Raw genomic sequence first — 21,190 nt, 5'->3', positions numbered from 1 at the left:
ATCACGAATTAAGGTAGAAATATATACCAGACCATTTACTAGCATAACAACCCCTGTATCCATATATATCTTTGTTACAAGCTAATTGTTCAATTGACTTAGTATATAAAGCATGCATTAGCAAATACAAATCTTATAAAACGAATGGCATACCCTTAAATATCTATGTGAATATAGAATGTTGCTATATCACTGTAACTCTCATGTATATGGGAGGCCTTTCATACAATAAACATCTTATGAGTGTGTGAGTGAGTGAATATTGTTCTACGCCGCTTCTTGTATCAAATGTGAGGAACAGAACCCGGGTCTTCGGCGTGCCGAGCGAACGATTTAACCACTAGGCTAAACACACACACACACACACCCAAGCTAACCCCCCACCCCCCACTCCCACACCCAAAAAGAACAAACTAAAAACCCCAAAACAACAACAACAACAAAAAACAACGCAAAACCCCAACAAACAAACAGACATTTGTACAAGTCCAGGGAGAGACATTCTACACCACTTACATTCATTCATTTAGGCATCTTCTTGAGAAGTTTGTGGAACTCGGATGGGAATTATGCTTGAAATATACTGGACAAATAAAGTTAGGGAAATTGGTATTTTTATGATTGATATTTTATCTGTGTGTCAATGAATATATAGATCGTTATTCATAATTTCAAAATTTGCATATATCTCTAACTATTGTTGTCCAGTATATTTAGTAACCGATGCAGTCAACCGCACTCAAACTCAGAACCTTTCAGCCCCCGTTTTACGTACATGGGCGACCACAATATTTATCTGTTGAAGTTTAAAACATCAGACTTTCTCTCGCATAAAATGAAATATTGCGCAGTCATTTAACTTTTTTTTTACTCGATAACTAAAGATTTCAACGCGTTTAACATTGTGCAACTTTGATTGTACCCGTCGAGCAACATTCAAGCTGCATGACTCAATGTTTATATTTAGTACATCATAAACTTACGACAGCACAAATATGTGAGGAACAAATGCTTTTAGTATTCTTAAGAAATATAGCTCTGAATAGACACGACACAGTGACAACAGTCAGCAGTCTTAACGCAAACTGTTTGTATTGATACTTCTGATTGTGTAACACAGATTTCACGTCCAGAAATGTGTCAACAGCTATGAACATTCTCTATCGCCAGTCAAGACATACAGAGGGAAGTTGTATAGATCAATCCCACTACATGTACTCCTCAATAGTATCAACACAAGGACTGGGAACGCACACAATTTTCCTGGAAGGAGCTTCGGTAACGCTGTGACAGGTATCGGCTGTGGTCACAGAGAGAACTCTGAATTTCAAACAGTATGTATCATTTGTTTGTTTTGATTGTTTTTCCTTTTCACAATTCTTTAACACACGTTGACCCCTTGGGTTTTACAGGTGCTTGTTAACACATGGCAGTTTTATCAGACACATTATAGGTAGTTTTGGTTTGGTTTGGTTGTTTTAACGCCGCATTCAGCAATATTCCAGCTATTCCTGCGATCTGTAAATAATCGAGACTGGACCAGACAATCCAGTGATCAACAGTATGAACATCGATCTATGGATACCATCACACGTGTCAACCAAGTCAGCGAGTCTGATCACCCGAACCAGTTACTCGCCTCTTACGACAAGATTCTAACCCGGATCTTCACATGGGTACATTCTCAATGATCTTGGCGCTGCTTTCGTCGATGAGCTAGGGGCTCGGCACCCTTTCCTCGTCGACAGGGGATCGAACTACCAGCTTTCCTTTGTCAGTAAGGCTTCATCAGCGAAACCATGTTTACAGTGTGTGAAGCCCATTTCTGGTGTCCCCCATTGTGATATTGTTGGAATATTGCTAAAAGCGGCGTACACCTAAACTCTCACTCACTCACTCATATATCGTGTACTTATACCATTCGATTTTCCCGGTGGGGAGATATTGGCTCATGGCCCAGCCGTACAGGTTGTTTGCGTCGAGATAGAGTATGCGGTTGGTCGGTTTGGTCGAGTCATGTCCGGGAACGTACTGGTTGTTGGCTTCGTATCGTTTGGATGCCATGGAAATCCCGCCTCGCAAGACTTTCTCCGCGAAAAGGTGCATGTCATAATCAGTTAACAATTCCAATTCAATTTGCGTCTTTTTCAACAAGGCATCCCAATATTTTCCTGAATATCTCGAACACGTCGGCCAGCAGGTACAGGTCGTGGTAGTCGCCCAAAGCCTTGCACTCCAGTTTGTCCCACACGTTGAGGGCATGCGCGTAATCGTCGGGGGTGATGGCCGAGTCGGTCAAGTTGCTGTGAAATCGGTCGATGGGAGGTAATCGCGTCTCGTCGAACCTGGACCAATCGTTCATGTATTCATAGGGGTAGACGCCCTTCCGGAGCAGAGGTCGAGTCTCGGCGTCGGTGTATTGATTGGTGATGTCGAAGTCGTTCGGGCCGTTGGCGTTCACCAGGCTATGCAGAGACGACAGCAGGAACTGAACTGAGTCGATGAATTTCAGACCGTTAAAGGAGAACGAGATGTATTTTTCCATGTTGTTGGGGATGCACGTCAGGTTGCCGTCGACCTTCGAGATGGCCTGCATGATCAAGTGAGCATCGTACCCACGAAGATTGTGGAACACAACAGAAATTTTGATGGTTTTGGAATTGATTTTGAGTTTCAGGTTGCAGGCGTTGTGAGCGGCGCCTTGGTACTTGCCGGTGACGTGGCAGTGATCTCTCACAACATCCCCATTCAGGGGTTCGTCGCACACGTGGCAATTCATAGACTTCTCATGAGTTCGCCACTCGTCTTGGTTCATGTGAATGGGGGCGATGGTGTACAACTGCTTCCTGATGAATTTCTCTTAGTTTTGCAAGCATGTGAGAAATCGTTCGGCCGCGTCAGGATCTCTGTAGACCACGGGAGCGGTTGTTTGCCCGTCGCATCGAACGACCACCTAACAGATCCCGCAGGCTTCATGCTCTTGCCATCTGTCCCACGCTCCGGCAAGTCCCGCTCCGTGGGCTTTGCAACGACGATAATCACATTTCACGCCCACGCAAAACATTTCGCACGTGTTATTCACGGAACCCTTTCGTATGGACATCATGTGTATGCCACAATATTCAGTGGTGCATTTCCTGCCGCAGGTTTCGGTTTTTCCCGCAGCATGTACTTGCAGTTTTATGGTGCATGCCTTCCCATCTTTTTTCTATATTCACATAAATATATTTAAAAAAAAAATTAATTTAATTGTTTAGCGATCAACACTGTCGCAGCTAGACCCAGCACTATGAAAATCAGTTCCCGGTCTTTCTGTTTTGGGTAAGGCGTGTAAAACTGTGAGAGGGTGGGTTCGTCGTTGCCGAGAGATACGAGTCGTTTGCCGGTGAGCAGATAGTATTCTCGCATGGCGTCGTCGACGTTCTCGAACGTTTTGACGGCGTGGTTTTCGCGCGCGAGTTTGTCGTTGATGAACTGTTTTCTCTGCACGTGTCCTTTAGCGTACTTGGCTTGAGCGGCTTGCAGTTGCTCCAAGGACAAATCGTGATGTTTACGTTCCGCTTCCACCTCGACCGCGTTCTACGTTCGTAATTTGGAGAAGAGATAATTGCTGCCTGAAAATGCGAGGGCCTTGACTAATGCACCACCGACCATCATGGCGATCGTAGCCATTCTTCTTTTTTGGCATAATATTACTTCAAAATATTTTTTGGTATAATTCCTTGTTTCACGAGAATGTCTTTGGTGGACATCGCCATCCCTAAGTTCATGACGAGCATGCCCATGTCCTGCACGTTGAAATCGAGTTTGATCGTAGGCTGTTTGAGAACCATTTTCATCAAGCGAGCGTAACCTACGGTTAGTCCGGCAACCATGGCGGCGTGATATGCGTAACAGGAAGACCAATAGTTGAGTATTTTGCTTGTCCACTGTTGCTGCAAGTTCATTTTTTTCATTGACTTTATTTCTGCTACCGCTGCTATTTTGTTTCACACTGCCATTGCAATTCTGTTGCCATTGAATTTTGTACTGCCACGTGATTGTTTTTGTGTCGCTGTACTTAGTATTTGTTTATAATCCTACAATACACTTGTTGATTGCATGATATTTATTTGAATTTTGTTGGTTTGCAAAATAATGCAAATACATCACGGCGATTGAGGCCACCAAGGATAATTTTATATGTTGGATCGCCCAAGGAAATTTGTACAATGTGTAAGGGTAAGAATATCAGTCCCCATTAGTAGCACGCATCACAAACACATGCAAAGGAAAGTAAACTTTTCATCTGACAAGACACGGAAACATACTGAGCAAGTCAACATGTGGAAAGTATGATCATGTTTGTCACTTATGCGTTAAATCTATAAATAAAAACTACCATACACTACTTTTTTTTGACGCCGAGTGTTGTAGTGTTGACCAAACAACTTATAAACAACCTCAATCGAGGTGAACGTCAAAGGCTTGACTTGCTTGACATGAATGAATTATTGACTATCAGAAACGTAAAGTCTCCGTGGTCTCATTGAGAATATGTTTAAGAATGCAATAATAATGAGAGACCACACAAAGGAGGAACCCTTCTCAAATATAGTTTAAAAATTAAAGCTGTCAGATAGATGTCGTATTTTAATGGGAGAAGGTATTCCATACAAATTAGCTTTCAGTCAACTCGCATCCCACGCCCAGCGATGACATGGTTGATAAAGGAAAGCATTTCACCTTCTGAAATGTAACGTGTTTACGACGTTAAACGTGCTTTTGTAATTCAAAAGATTCATAAAAGCAGATCAAACTGAAACTTTGACCATATGACTTACTGCATTGTCATATTTGAATGTACAGTAGTAATAATAGCACTCATAGTTATAGTAGTGTCTAGACAGTAATTCAACACCACCAAGAAAAGTTGCAAGATTAACACTCTCAGGTTTACTGTCTTGTTACTGTTTAATAGTATGTCATCTAGACTATCTGTCTTTGGACTTTTTAGGGAATGTGTCATCCCAAACATGACACATGGTCCATGTTTAACTCACTTTCGCCATATTTATGACTTAATCCATGTCAGGTGACTTTGCTGCTCGGAGACGAAAATCAAGAAAGTAATACCTTAGCCTAGGTGCTCATAACAACGACTCCCTCGAAGTGATGATACCTGAATACATAGATGCATGCATAATCTGCAAGCTATCGACTCCAGGCTGTCACCTGTCAATGTATGTGCATTGTTATTATGTTTATCTACAAATTAGACCACATTGTTATTGAAATGACCACGAATACTTCATTAAAAGTCATCCTTGACCCTCCTTCAATAGGATACTCTTGACTGGTTTAAACGTGAATGGGTGGGCTTGTGTTTTATCATTGTCTTGCATGATGGTTATCTGCAGCTTTCTTTCATTTAATAATTTCATTAGAAATTCTTGAACATTTAAATGTAATTTTGATGTATTTAGTTATAAGAATCGGTCTTGATATGTCTTTTTTTGGCGTTTATGGAAGTATGAACTCATAAAATTGTAAAGTTCACTGAATATATGTTTCCTAAACACAGTTACGTTCATCATAATGATAATTGTTATGCAACTGTGGCCAAAAAAGTTTGTAAAATTGCTGAAGCGAAGGACAGACGTTTTCAAACGAATTTCTTTTCTGAAAAGATAACATTTTACAACCTTATCTGTAATAAAACGATGTGCTGAAATTGTTTTGCCGTCATTTATAAGAAATACAAAATGTGAGAATATAATAGATAGTAATTTCTTTAATGCCGATATGTAACAGCCTGGATGCCAGGAGGACATGTTTTCCCCTTCAATTCAACCATAGCTTTGAAGCCGGAAAAAAATCAAAATATGTTAAGCACAGACACACACTTCACAATTTTGAATTCTGCGGGAAATGTCCTGAATGTTGACATCACCCAGTGTCATTTTAGGTAAGCCAAAGTGCTTAAAATGACCCCTCATAATAGGTAGATGGTAAACGTCCCCTTTTTTATGCAACATTTTTTAATACTTTATACGTCGCCATTTTATACAACATTAACGGCGTCATTTTGTGTCTGTTTTGAACGACAGCACTTGTTATCTGCATTCCTAACTTGTTTAACTCCGCACTGAGCCATGTTCAGGTACATGGTCTGCAAATATTCGAGTCTTTACCAGTCAATCCAATGTATGGATCTACACAAATGGGAAACATCGCAAAGGCTTGAGAATTACGCACTGGTAATTAGTTTCACTCGGGAAAGATAATCTGTCATTCCCCATCACTCTTTAGTTACTGTCTAATTAAGCTATTCATATAAATTAGTGTCAAATTAATATTATAGGCCGTCTGGATTTCTCATCCGCCTGAATTTACTGCTCCACAACAAACTATTTCACGCCGAACACCCGGGTTTAATGTCCCACATGGGATCAATGTGTGACGTCCATTTCTGGTGTCCCCCTGCCGAGATATTGCTGGAATATTGCTACATGCGGCGTAAAACTAAACTCACTCATTTCAAGGAATAGCCTTCGACTGCAACTACTATACTAAGCTGGAATATGTGGACAGACAGTCCTGAATTCAGAAAGTCATACTTAACTATAGCCATTAAGGAATGTAATTGTGGACATTTCCAGCTCACTGTCAAGAGGACAACTACGATGTTGCTGTCTGCCTTTATGAATCGTTTGTATTGCATAAACATATGTTCAGCTGTAACCATGCTGCATTTCCAAGAGTGAATATTCAGTGAGCTCTTCTTTGTCAGACAGATAATGTGACTCGTATTGACTAAAAAAAGCATCTCGCAATGCCCTTTGAGTCTTTAAGCAGCTATAATGAATGAAAAACGATTTATGTATGACAATGATGTCTTTTCAATTACATTTGAAATGGTTCGTCCCATATGAACAGCACTCCCACCAACCATTGCGCCCATAACCAGGTTTACTGTAACATAAAGCTTGCTCGTTGTAATAACTGAATACAAGACAGAAATTTAATTCAATTTGAAAGTTTCTCCATGATGGACAGGCTTCATGTACAAAAAGGCAACATAAAGTGTACCAAATTTGTTTTTTATCATTGAATTTTTAATTTGATTGATTTTAATTTGATTTCTTGTTAAAATATATTCGTGAACTTAGAGTGGCCTCTGAGTCGGATCTGTAAGCAGGGTTTTTGTTCTACGATATATTCATTTAAAGGTAATTCTGTAAGGCTAATGTCGAAGAGATACACGCATGTTTTGTGTGTCATTTCATGTCTGTCTGAAACAATATTTAAGTGATTCAAATAGTTTGCTTAAGAACATCATAGTGTCCGAACTGAGGACTGGGAATTGTAAGAAAAAACAACATGTGGTGAAGCAAGTTGTCACCCACTTAAAATACATTATAACCTCACAAGTCTGATGATTTTTATAAATGCTTACTACCATCTTTGGTTTTCTTTGAAATGGTTTTGTCGTTTGAATATAACAAGGTGCCTTTCATAATTTTCAGGTGTGGATAATGAACCATCTCATTTTGAAATCCATGAAAGTTCTTGATGGACAATGACAGAAGCTGGTCGTGAAATATCAGGTAAAACAGATCACTACTCTTTGTGACGTCACCGCCTTTGTTAGGGCAATGTTGCACATGCCATCATATACCATCACTGAAGAATAACTCATCATAATTGAGACAAATAATACTAACTAATAGAACAATGAACACTTCATGCGGCAATACACTGGCTTTCCCAATCCTTCGAATCTTTGGGATTGTTCCTTTGTTCCGTTCTGGCATTATTTATACTGTTGAACAAAGAAGTCATACTCGAAAATAACGTACGATTTCCAAAACTGTAAAACATATAAATTCTTTAGTTATAGTTGTTTAATATAAATGAACAAATCTGAAGCTCGTCACAAGCCAAGGACAATAGGGCTTTATGCTACTCCAGATGTTTCATCAATGCTCCATATTTGGACCATGTGGAACACCAGTGCTGGTCAACCTCCATTAGACCAGGGTTATAATACTCATACAGTTTGTCAGCACAGCGGCTCAGTGAGTTCAATTTACCTAGTTGAGTTGAGAGAGAATGAATGTTACATGAAGTCACTCATCATTGTTGCTCTTTGCTGTTTCCCCTGATGACTGAACCACGTGTATTGTGATATCAGCTACAGATTTTAAAAAACGTTCATCCAAAGGAAATATACTGAACCACAAACGAAATGTCGCACCGATAGCGGTTTCTTAAAGCCCACAATTCACTCTAGTTAACAATCAGAACGGAGGAGTGAGTTCAAACTTGACAATTATGGTTAACACACTTTCGGGAATCACATTTAGAGTTCACACAAACAAAAAATGGTACCATTAAAATACCCAAAAGTCAATATTGTGTGTGGCCTCGAGCATCGATGAAAACGTTGCATCGGCTTTGGTTGGAGGTCATTCAGTCTTCTTTGAATCTCGTCCCAAAGGTGTTCTATTGGACTCAAATCCGGGCTAAGTGCAGCTTATTGTAGTGTTTGGATGCCATGTTGTCTTAGGAAGTCCAATGTTGCTCTGGCAGTGTGGGCACGAGCGTTGTCTTGCTGGAAGATGTGATTTCTGTAACGTCCAAAATGTGGTACATGGTGGGGGTCTTATGACTTGGCCGAGATTCTGGAACACCACGGTGCCAACTATCCGGTTCAGACCGATTGCACCCCACACCATGATGCTTGGACCACCCCACGAGTCTCCACAAACTTTTAACATTGTCATTGCATATGTGACAAAATTAGACTTATAAATTGTGAATAAAAGATTAAGGTGAATGACACTTATATTACATGACTTCAAAAGGCCTGTTTATCATATTGGTAATTAAAATGTGACTACTGATAAAGTAAGCGAAATATGTGTACATGTATATTACAGTAAAACGCTAACTGTAAATGACATCCGTTTGGTAGGCTGGTATTGGGTATTGGATGTTTGCGGACCCATTACTTTCATTCGGAAGGAATACAGTGACGGGGAACAGATACCTTGTTTTGTACTTGCTGTGGCTACTATTTTCGAGACACTGAACTAGCAATCTTTTCTTGTTCTTTTCCAAACATGTATGTGGCGAAACATGCGCATACACGAAGACGAGAGCATGAAGTGAAGAAAACGTTACCAACAGGCAGAAACCACATTATCAGTGGTTCGAGTTGTGAAGGGAGCTAACTCTAAATACAGTTTGGAGTGATGCCGTTTAGTTTTGTATCTGGGAAAAATATGGCGCTAACAAAGCAATGTATCGTCTGTCACTATATCCATCATTTAAATGCTCAGGTTATTCTGTAAAGAAAGACCATTTCCATCAATACGAATAGCATTATTGTGCTTTACAAGTTTTAGGCGTGTTTGTCATTATTACCGCAGCTTCCTCCCAAAGGGATTGTGGCGACTGCATTTAACCTCTCGTATTGAGAGGGCCCCTCTCAGAAGACACCTGTGCAAGGTTTCTCTGATATGCTATTGATGCCTTGCGGTAGCGAAATTGCAAGTTGCAAGACATCCACAGAGGCCTCACCGGGATACGAACTCACATTGTCGAGTTGCGCTGCTCTACAATATAAGATGGATTCCACAGTCACCTGTGACTTGAGCCACCGCAGCTCCGATAGCTAGATGTTAAATCATAGTAATCTATACACGGCTGTCCATCTCTCTTTCTCACACTGTGTGTACGGTGATCGATAAGTGAATCGCAGAGCTACACTGAGCTGGGAAGCAACTTGTCATTCTTCTCTGATGAATGGTCATCTCTGAGATAATACAGATTGGGTTAACCATCTCGGATATCGACTCAGTCAATGCTGTAGGGTTTCAGCGACCAGATTAGATCCGTTGAACGCTTTCTGCTATCTCCCTCGTGTTCACCCGGCTGTTACAAATACCTCATGCTGATCCTGTCCAGTAGCTGTTTCTCTATTTTGGCATCAGGTGGTCCGGACGATTTGATGGTGACGGATTTCATTTTGATGGCTTCGACTGGTCTCTTGCCCATGAGTCGGGATTGATCAAATCTTGGGAGTAGTGGTGGAGGAATAGCCGCTCAGCCAAGGTGCAATTAAATCTCTTGTCTATGGCTTGGCTTTGATGCGCTCCAGCTGTACCCCGGCTGACTTCGACTTTGTGCTTGGCTAACAGCTGCGATACGGCTCCCATGAACTCTCGTCCCATGAACTTGCGACTCCGGACGAGTCTTTCGTCATCAATGGTTCAGGTTCTTTGAAGCGACTGGTGACATCCACAATGGTCAGGGCATACTTGTTAATTCGACGTCTTGTTAATTCTGAGACTATATATCGCGTGCTTCTCACTTCTCAGCATGTTCGTTTGGTGTTTGAAGGTCCGTATTTTTTCACACCTTTCGCCTTCTGATTTTGTCGTCATCGGTTTTCTTGATGAATACATTTTGGGTCTCAGGCCTACATATTCTGCGATTGGCGTGCCTGCGCATTCATCTTTCCGAGCGCCTTTTTGTTGACTTGGCTGTGCAGCGGATGGTCTTTGGGATAATGGCTCGTGTTGTACAGGCGCATATGTTTCGCCATGTCCTCGTACACGTCCTTGGGGTGGGTTTTCATCAGCAGCGAATCCATGTCCGTGTACAGCACCTCGCACCGATCGCCGTACTCCGTTTTGAGTTCGTTCTAGAAAAAGTCATACATCAGGTGTTTTAACAAGTCCAGGATTCACATCCCAACATAAACAGGCTGGTTGAATTTGATGTGGCTTTTGTTCATGTGCAGCGCTGCCAAGTGGTTGGAGAATATCATGTTTCGGTTGAATGCCGGGCTGGCTATCAGCTTCCTGATTTTTTCTTCCTTGTGAGCTCGGACCAGTTTCAAGTCAACTCGCCTTCGCAGATTTTCCATGGTTTTGCCGAAAACCGAGTTGTTCATGAGTTTGTACAGATTTTTTTCGAAATCGCTGGTGGCCAGTTTTAGCAGATCCGTCAGTTTGCCTTTTTTGCCCAGCAAGTGTCGCTGGTAGTCTGACACAGCCAGTCTCGGTTCAGCATCAACCTCTCGGGAGCCAGCAGGTAGGATAGTCCAAGTAGACTTCGAGTATGTAGCTGACGCTCGAATCTGGAGGATGCTCGCGATGTCGCCGATCATGCTGACGTCGCACCTCTCGAATCCACAGGTTGTTGTCGTCGAGGTAGAGTATGTGTTTGATGGGTTGCTCGTAGCCGTCCACGTGCTTGTTGTTGGATTTGGCCTGGCGGATATCAAAGACGTTGGCTAGCAGCTGCATGTCCGTTTTGACGTCCGTTAAAGTCTTGCAGCCCACTTTATCCCACACGTTTGTTTCATGTGAGTAATCATCCTCACTGATGACTGAGTTGGTCAAGTGACTGTAAAAGCAGTCCATGGGAGGTAATCGCGTTTCGTCGGATCCCGACCAGTCATCCATGTACTCGTACCGATAAATGCCCTTTCTCAACAGTAGAGGCCGGACCCCCTCGTCGGTGTATCGATTGCACATGGCATCCAAACTCTACAATAGATTGCACTCAGTCTTGATTTGAGTTGAACAGAACACCTTCGGGATGCGATTCAAAGAAGACTGAATGACCACCACCCACGGCCGACAACTGCTGCTACACTCGATCAGGCATTTCACAGAGTATGGAGCCTAAGTGCCTATGGTCTTCATCAACCGGCTAATTCATTCCATGTACAGACGATGCAATGCTGCCATCAATGCCCATAGAGGCCACACACAATACTGACTTTGAGGCATATTAATGGTACCATTTTTGGTGATTTTGTTTGTGTGAACTCTAAATGTGATTCCCGAAAATGTGTTTACCATAATTGTCAAGTTTGGACTCAATCCTCCGTTTTGATTGTTAATGAGAGTGAATTAAAGTGTGTGCTTTAAGAAACCACTATCGATGCGACATTTCGTGTGTGGTTCAGTATAGTTGAAAAGGACATTTAACTATATATTAAAGTAGGTAGTGGCAAGTGCAAGCCGGGTCATTTGCCAAATCAAACCTTGAATGGCACCATAAGTTTTGTTCCTTTATCTTGGGTTTGCTGACACTGATTAACAAAGCACCCTAAATATGTTTTAAAACAATTGTTTGTGTTTGAACAATTTTGTTTTTGGTCTGGATGTATTTGTCTTCACAGGGACACAATAGAAAACTCGTTCATATTGCATATGACAGAAGTCAGGCAGTGCTAGTGGCAGTAAAACTCTCCAAGAAGGCATTCTTGTCTTGTGGTGTACCATAAGGCTCTGTTCTGGGACCAAATTCTCTCCCTCCTCAACATGAATCGGCATTCCTCAATTACACACAAGTTCAACACCCCTCATTAATCCATTTCTGCAAAAATAGAATACACCAGATCGAATTGCTTCTTTAAAATCCAAGTCAGATCACATAACTCCTGTTCTCAGATCCCTGCATTGACTGTAAGCTCATCTGCATTGTCTATAAGTGTCTACACAGAATACATCCAAGCCAGAATAAGTTCCTGTGAACAGACCCCAAGATCTGCTTAACTTCATTCGGCAAGCGATCTTTCCGACGTGCAGCTCAATGTCTGTGGAATTCTCTACCTGTCAACATGAAACTTTCCCACAAATTCAAAAATCTCACCTGAAAATCAATCTTTTCAAGAGCAACTGTTACTAACTCTTCAAACCCACCATGAGTTTTTATTGTAGTGCATCTATAGAGGTAGATTAACAAATAGTATGCAGCAGAAATGTTTGGGTGATCCTTGCACAGTCAGGCTATTTAGGCTCATCATCAGCTCAGGGCCCTAGCCACCTCTACACGCAGCCCAGAGAGCGATTGTGACTTCTCCCTTGTCAAACACACTAAGAACTTTCCGGAGAATAGGAAGGCTCCCCAAGAATGCAGCCTTCTGCATTACCCAAAGTGTCAGAAGGGCTGTGCTCCCGGTGCAGAACCCGGGGACTCTTCTGATCTGCACCAAGGCATCAGGAGGTACCACACCAAGTGCACTGAGAACAATGGGGAGCCTGAGGATATTGTACTTGGAATGCAAGCGAGAAATTCCAAAGGCGAAGTCTGCACATTTAGCATGCTTTTCCTGAATCTTACCTCGTTGGGACAGAAAATTCAATAGCATGGATAAATTGCATTGGCTATATCAAAAAGGAGACGGTAGTAGAAGCAATGAGCCATGCCATTATGTTGTTAAAGATATGATGTTTGATGAAGGGCAACCACTGACAAGGTCTTGGACAGTCTCAGTTAATTCATTGCAAAGTCAACGGTTCATATTGTTATTTCTTTAAGAATCACATTTTAGCGATTACATGTGGGAAGTGACTGACCCTGAGCAGCAAAATGAAAACCATCATTTTCACACTTAGGACCAGCTGACTTCATCCTGGCGGAGGAATCATTTGGATTGCTATTCAAAATCATCTTCGACTTTGTGATTCTGTGATAAAACAGCTGTGGAATTTTATATGTCATAATTAGCCTTGACATACTTCACCATAAACATGTGCAAAAGTACACAATATCATTCTATCATGAAGAGCCTCCACAATAATAAAATCCCTACATCCTGAATTAATTGATATATTTAAATGATTAAAATAGGAATGAAGGTGGTTTGCTTGTGTAACAGGCAAAACCGGTCAAAAGGCGGTTTTGTCCAATCAAATACTCCAAAAGAATGAGAAAGGACTGACACGGCGAAAGTGTTGGTGACTTGGACAGTATCAGCAATATTGCAGCAATTCCCATTGGTCATGATCGAGCTTGCAAGAAAATGAGTATTGAAATAATGTCTTCAACGCCATGTAGATTTGGTTTCAGGGTATTCACAAGTTATCTCGCTTGTCAATTCCCTCATGTGGATGTTGGGTAATTTGCGGTGGTAGAACAAGGTAATGGGTCCAGCATATATACTACTGGAGCAGATAACTGAACTGAGAAACGTTCACTTCCGGAAACAAGCACCAAAACTGGCACACATACTCCTTGGGGATTACTCTTTTGATAAAACCCGCTAGCCAGCTAAAAAATCAAGATGGCCGCCATTGAATATTAAAAAATATTGTTTTTCGCAATAAAATCGCAGAGACCTGTCCTATTTGAACGATCTTGGCCTCAAATCATACATTTCTGAATATGTAGAATCCGAAGTTTGAACCTTGGACTCATTCACTGGCTTCCTTGTACCTTCTATCAGTCCCAAAACCCTAACATTCTGCGAAATAAGAGGTTCGTGTTACGTCTGACTCTGCTAAAATGCATGGTAATTTATATCGCAGTTGTGTTTGAGGTTTTGTATGTGTAGCATCTTTCTGTGGAAGGCTTCCAAGCTGGACATGACACGAAGTGTGAGGGTGTGGGGTGGGTGTTGAGACATTTGGACGTTGAGAGACTTGCAGTGGATGGTATAGAGTAGTAGCTCAACTGACCGGATGTCAGCGCACAACCAGGGCACACTGGTGGCACCGTTGTTATGAAACTCTGCATGGGGTTCAGTATCAGCTAAATAATTAGCTTAGTACAGCTAAATAATAAGTTTAGTGTCCTAAATGCTATCTAATTAGCCCCGCATCAGTTAGCTAGTGTGGTTTAACATAGATGTTTAGTTAGATTGCCTCGCCTGAACTGACAGGGTGTGGTAGAGCCGAGTCAAGGGTAACGGGGCTGTACATTGCTTTGCATGTCGATACCTGGTTGGTGTACAGAGCGCTTGGGACTTAAATGATACTGGATGAACGATTGGGCAAGGTGTAGGTCATATATTTTTATCCCCGAACCTAGTCATATCCCATACCATATTGTGCGTGAATGTGATCAAGGTGGTAAACGGATAACCCCTCGGCCTTGATTCACTAAATACAGATAAATATTTTATTGTGATACCCGGATAACTATTCACCAAGATGGCAAATACAGATACAGGACCGTCTAAATTCTTTACTGACTGGAGCAAGTGTTGTCTTTGCCAGATGAAGAAGAAGAATATGTGAAGAGCTCAAGTCACCAAGTGTTCAACAACCACAAGAACATGAAGGCTACACTATGACCGCGACTAACATTCCTCTGTTTCACGCAATTAATGAGATGCCGATTGTTCTGGATCCAGACTGACTTGATGATTGTGATGGCATTGAAGAAACTCTTAGGAGGAGCAAGGCGCAATATCACCATAGTTGTCGCCTTATTTTCAATAACACAACACTTCAGAGAGCCAGAAAAAGAAGAGCAGAAAGTGCTAAGCCAGTAGAATGCCAGACCAAGCTGCGTAGAACCAGCCTCAAGGTCAGGCGTGCTTCATATGTGACAAAGAAGACCCATCCTGACATTACCTGGAAAATGAATGTGCCCAAACTTAATATGATGGAAAACTTCTTGCAAGATACAACGACGGAGATACAATTGCACAGGAGCTAAAATACCATTTTGCTTCTGACTTGCAGACATAGTACGTCTGTATGCCCGGCGCCTGGAACAGATGGTGTAGATGCACCTGCTGTCGACTCCACAAGACTGAAAGAAACCCTGCTGTCACAAATACCTGAGCTGGAAGCTCACAAACAGGGACGGGGTGTTCTTCTGGTTTTCCAGAAAGATGTGGGCTTTTGTCAGAAGCTTCTGACTATTGTAGTGAAGCTATTATCCTTGGCAAAGCAACTAACATCTTGAGAAGACATATGCTGCACCACAAGTCCATATTTGACGGAACTTTCCATGAGGTGTGCACTCTTCTTCAGTTTGTGACAGGCTTGAACACGGAGCGGATATCAAATGTCCACTGAGGTTTGGTGCATCAAAGACAGACCTAACAATTGCTCAGCTGCTTCAGTACAACTCCTACGCAAGGTTCAAAGAAAGATCAGGAACTCACAGACACTCCAAAGACAAAGAAACCCCATTCCCAGTCTACACAAACACCAGAAAGAGAACGTTGCTGGAAATGCTAAACGAGCATGAAATCAGCATGTCATGCATACGGCAGGGGGCTAGAGATATATGCACAGCTGGGAGATATAGTCAACAAGTACGTGGAAAATGGGGTGGTCTGTCCACCAGTCCTGCAAAAAGGGCTGTTCACCACTTCAGCCATGGACACCATACACCACAATCCCACTGCAACGACAGCGACCACTTCTTTCCATGGAACCAGCATCCCTGGTTTCCAGCACCCAGCCAAAGAAAACAAAGATGAAGAGCATGGACAACTGAAGTTTGGAGAAGAGAAAGTGAAGACTGTTCCAGAACTTCCGGACTCTTTCACCAATGTCCGACCCGCCTTTTTCACCAAGAAACCCTCTCCTTCCCAGAATGGTGTGACATACCCAGACACCAGTCTATTAAGGCCACAACTGGCAATGGAGTATGCGTGGTTGGAGAAGGTCACTGTGACAGATGGGCCAGTGAATGTGACTTGGTCAGCCCACCATGCTTCATAGAAGAGAGGAAAACCATTTGATGTCAGCATTACTTCACTTTTGCCTCTACTGTGAGACCAGGCCCACTCATTTGCTACAGTCAGGCATGTTATGGACAAGATCAAGGAGATAGTGGCATTTCTGAACCCCGGGCAGGTGCCAGTCATTGCTGCTGACTAGCCAATATATGCAGTAGCCAAGTAGATCAAGTGGCTCTGGCCTGAAATCTACGGTGAGGACAAGTTAGTTATAATGTCATCCAGGCGGCAAGACAGTAAGTGTAAGCCTACTGCGTACATTTCAATCCAATAATATGTCGTCACTTTTTACCCTAATTATGATTCCGGGACTGATATTGTACAAGGAAGCTAGAGAGTAGAAATATAGTTCAAAATTCGGATTCTATTAGTAAAAAATGTATGTTTTGACACCAAGACCATTCAAATACGACAAATCTTTGCGACTTTATTGTGAAATGCAATATTTTTGTATACCCAGTGGCGGCCATCTTGAAGGGTAACTGATGCATCCACCCATTTAAACCGTGGTGAACCACCCAGTGTGCATGCAGTGCATGCTCTTTTGTGAAATGCAACCCTTCATGTGACCACAATTTTCTGGTGATCAGAAAAACTACAGAGTTTCACATATTAATTTCCAAGTAAACTCTAGAAGACGTTTGCTATCATTTTGGACAAATTGTTCTGAACCTGTTAGGATAGAAATCCATGGATCAAGAAATGAATATTTTTCTTCTAGTTTGTCATGTGTGATAGTGATGTGTAACGTTAAAGCTGAAGAGAATCTATGTGGTATTGATCCCGCTTGTATCAAATACTTTCTGTGTTTACAGAGAAAATTCTTCCTGGATTAAGGGTAAAGGTTAATCTTTGAGTCAAGGATGTGGTTGTATGTATTTCCCGGACCAGGCAGTATATCTCTTTGTACGGATTTTATTGAATGTTGAAATCCAGTACAAAATAGTAATTTTCTTAAAGTCAAAAGTAGATGGTAACAATGAATGGTTTCGGCACATTACTTAACATAAAGACCTTTTATGTGGCATTATTTGATATATCCCCCGTGCCAAGCTTTTTTATCAAACAGTTCATGTAGGTATGTTAACATATAATGGTTATGTTATTTGAAGCCTTGTCAGTAGGAACAGCTACACACTATTCATGCAGGGCAGACAGACTTTGGATGGCAGTTGGCTGGGACACAACAGGTTTATTGCAATTATTTCCCCTCGTGTTTTGACTTAACCAACTTTAAAAGAGGTTCTACAGGTTTCTTTTCTCTTTTGGTCTCTTTGTTATTGTGTGTGTGTACATTTTTATATACTTCGACAGCATCGACTTTGCATCGTGAGCTGCCAATTCCACATTCTGAACAACCGCGATGAAACAGTGCAACTGTAGGAAAGGGACATAGTTGGTTGTTCCTGAAATTTGAAACATTGTGGGATATTTTGGGACACAGATTTTCTACAGGGAATGGTATTGAAACCCACGCAAATTCTGGAACGTAAAATATGTTTCGTTTCAATCGGATTTGTTAAGAACGTTATTACAAATATGAATATGTTCATACATATTGTATTTTCTGTAGGATATACACCTCTGTTGACTTGTTATATTATATTCTTCATAATACAGATCAATATTTCAACCAGTATCCCTTAATAATTTCACAACTTTAACTCTGGACATTAGCTTCAGCTAATTTTCCCTGCTACATGATGATCCTTCTTCTTCAGTCTTAAATGCCAACAATCATTCCTTCGTCAACATCCCTCTGTCATTCATGCATATTTCAAATGCTTATAGTATATTGCCTTTGACTGTAATCGTTCGCAAACGATCTGTGCAAGCATATTCATCTGTCCCCATCTAATCTCATTTATGATATATATGTCAGATATACCCACAAATCTGCTACACTTTTAACGTCTTGTTTCCAGAGTGCCAAACCTGTTCAGAACTATTCAGGAAGAAGGATAAAATCTTCTCAGCCGAAAACAAATTCTTGTTTTTGCATGCACCATCTGTTCTTATCAACCTGCCAAATGAAAAACTTCTTCCAGAAAAAAAGTCTGATAGGAAGGTTGATCGAGATACATTAGTTCTGAAACTCAAGAAATACATATCAGCATTACGGAACTCAGGAGGAGGAGTCATACTTCTACATATTTGCGACCTTGACCGTGAAGATAAATACCTGGACCATTTCCATGAACTTGTCGATGTCAAATTCAATCAAATTATTGAAGATGGAAGTCTGTTTATCCAAGTGTACAAGAAGAATTGGTTATACTGTTTAGCTGATTGTTCTGATGACGAAGGTGAGTCTGGAGATGATACAGATGAAGATTCCACTGAAGAAGCTACAGATTACAATTTGTATAGAGATGTAGTTGGTGTGACAGTAGTACCTTCTTTCTCAGTGGCAACAGTTAACTTCAAAACAAAACTCCCACTTGACAACGGTGTTGTAGATCCAGTGAATACTGAAATAGTACAGTTCTTGAAGTGGAAGACATTGTTCCAAAATGTTACAGCTCAAATACGCAATTTGGACAATTTGGACCGTTTACATGAAAGTCGATGTATGCAATTCAAGTCAGTTCAACCAGATGGAGCAGGAGCAGATGCCACTGGCAACATTCTCAACAACCCTGAAAGACTGGTAAATCATATTTGGGATCTGCTTCGACTAAACCATTACATCAGTGCCTTTACCAAGGTTGATGGTGGAGGTTCATATTATGTTGGAATCTCTGAACAGGATACACAGTATAACTCCTATACGTCTCACAAATACGTTGTTGATGGAATTGATGTTCCTGAAACTTATCACTCATCTGTAGCAGATAAAATAAGACATAAAATTGGGACTGAAACTCTCGTGCTCTACTTTGACGAAAGACTTGCAGCTGGCCCGCTGCCACCAGAACTTGTGAAGATTAAGTTCCATCCAACTGAAAATAATCATTTTGTCATTGAGGTTGCAGTGCCAGCCATTAATGGCTTGGTGTTCTATGACAAAGAAGGACCAGAGGCATATGAATTAGGACCAGGGGAATCTGGATCTTGCATACGACTTACCGCAAACGAGTGGCGTGCCAGACTCTTAATGTGTAATTACCAACAAAGCTATTTCTATCTTTTCATCATGACAATTCTTAATGTAGCAAAATGCCATATTGTATGTAAACACAAATATAGAATGTTACTTTTTAAAAAATCTTCTGATTCAAAAGTGGAAAGTAGAAATCCATTGTAAAAAATTATCGTAATTTTTAAGAATAAAATAGTGCAGTTTTAAAAAAAATAGTGCTTAGTCTCTGTTGCAAAGATTTATGCTCATGTTATCCCAATTCAAATATAATTTAGTATAACAATATAATATTTCTATTATAACAGAAAGCAGATATGGCGTATCATAAATCAAGACACAGAGTGATGAAAGGTGGGTTTTTTGTTCAATCATTTTCGTGGCTTCATAAGACGAGTAATACCAAGTGGATTCTTTAGTTTATGTACACAATCCCTTATGCTTGAGTTAACAGTATCTTGGAAAGAAAGCCACAAGAGCACAGGTCGACCACTTTGATGAAACACATGGGTATTAGGGTTCTGAGAAATCAGATATCATTATCTTAAAGCAGAACTCATTATCATCTTGTTCTTAGACAAGTGAATTTACTGTGGTAATGATAATAATAATAAATGCATATTTATAATGCGCCCTTTCCACACCCTTGGTCACGTAATAATACCATTTTGAAGAACATTCAACATGGTGAAACAGGAATTGTTTTTTGCAACTGCCCACAAACACGTTCTAATGCCTTTTCATATATTTACAGTTAGGTCTACTTTCAAAGATACATACTGAAGCCGAATCTGTGTTTATGTTTCAGGGGCGGTGGGGTAGCCTAATGGTTAAAGCGTTGGCTCGTCACGCCGAAGACCCGGGTTCGAATCCCCACATGGGCACAATGTGTGAAGCCCATTTCTGGTGTCCCCCGCCGTGATGTTGCTGGAATATTGCTGAAAGAGGCATAAAACCAAACTCAGTCAGTCTGTTTATGTTTCAGAACCTGTTTCAAAGGCGCGTATCCAAGAAGTAAATATTGTGTCTTTTGACCATCATCGTCCACGCCTTTTGCAGGTTGGAAACAGTACCGACTTGATAAAACAGCATGTATTCAGTGGAGGTATGTAGTGCATGTTTCTATGTACACCGTAGAAAGATTGGTCGTGTCATCTGTTATTAAATAGATCAAATGCCTCACTATCTCTGCAAACATATTGATAACAAGTCATCGTCTGCCCCAAACGTTTTGTATTTTTCATTTCCCTAAAATACCTTGATAAGTTCAATCGAAATATTTTGTAGATGTTCGTATTTACTCTAGGAACCAGAATTTTGATTTTAATATGAGCCTATTCTGTGATTTAAACATTTTAAAATATATGATCATCATATGTAGGGTAAAGTGCCTGATGTCAAAATGACAAGTGTAATACATCATGCATTTCAACATGTTTGTTGAAGAGGTTCGAATCAGCCACCCATGTTTAGAAAGTTTGGCTTTTTGGACCTTTCCCGGTAAGGTGACTGAAAATGTGAAGTTAATAGACCTCTTCCAGTTTTATTGCAGTAAAGGACATGTTGACCATAAACGACATCAAATACTGAGAGGTCCAGACTCGGTTATCTCCAGGCCAATGGCA

General features: G+C 41.1%; 2 protein-coding genes across 2 annotated transcripts in view; both read left to right on the top strand.

Moving 5' to 3' along the window:
* The window catches only part of LOC124264963, a 164,096-nt gene that overhangs the window by 52,178 nt on the left and 90,728 nt on the right, over positions 1-21,190 (top strand). The gene's annotated exons all lie outside the window — the stretch shown is intronic.
* LOC124264968 lies at positions 1,008-20,703 on the top strand. Its single transcript, XM_046699753.1, has 4 exons — positions 1,008-1,334; positions 7,509-7,589; positions 18,412-19,136; positions 20,551-20,703. The coding sequence occupies exons 2-4, from the start codon at positions 7,562-7,564 to the stop codon at positions 20,581-20,583; spliced, it is 786 nt and encodes a 261-aa protein (XP_046555709.1). The 5' UTR covers positions 1,008-1,334; positions 7,509-7,561; the 3' UTR covers positions 20,584-20,703.

Source organism: Haliotis rubra, unplaced genomic scaffold, assembly GCF_003918875.1.
Source record: "Haliotis rubra isolate DU_JTF1 unplaced genomic scaffold, ASM391887v1 Scf952, whole genome shotgun sequence".
NCBI classification, from domain to species: Eukaryota; Metazoa; Mollusca; class Gastropoda; order Lepetellida; family Haliotidae; genus Haliotis; species Haliotis rubra.
Note: the sequence above shows the minus strand (reverse complement) of the source record. Positions and strands in the feature narration are given on the sequence as shown.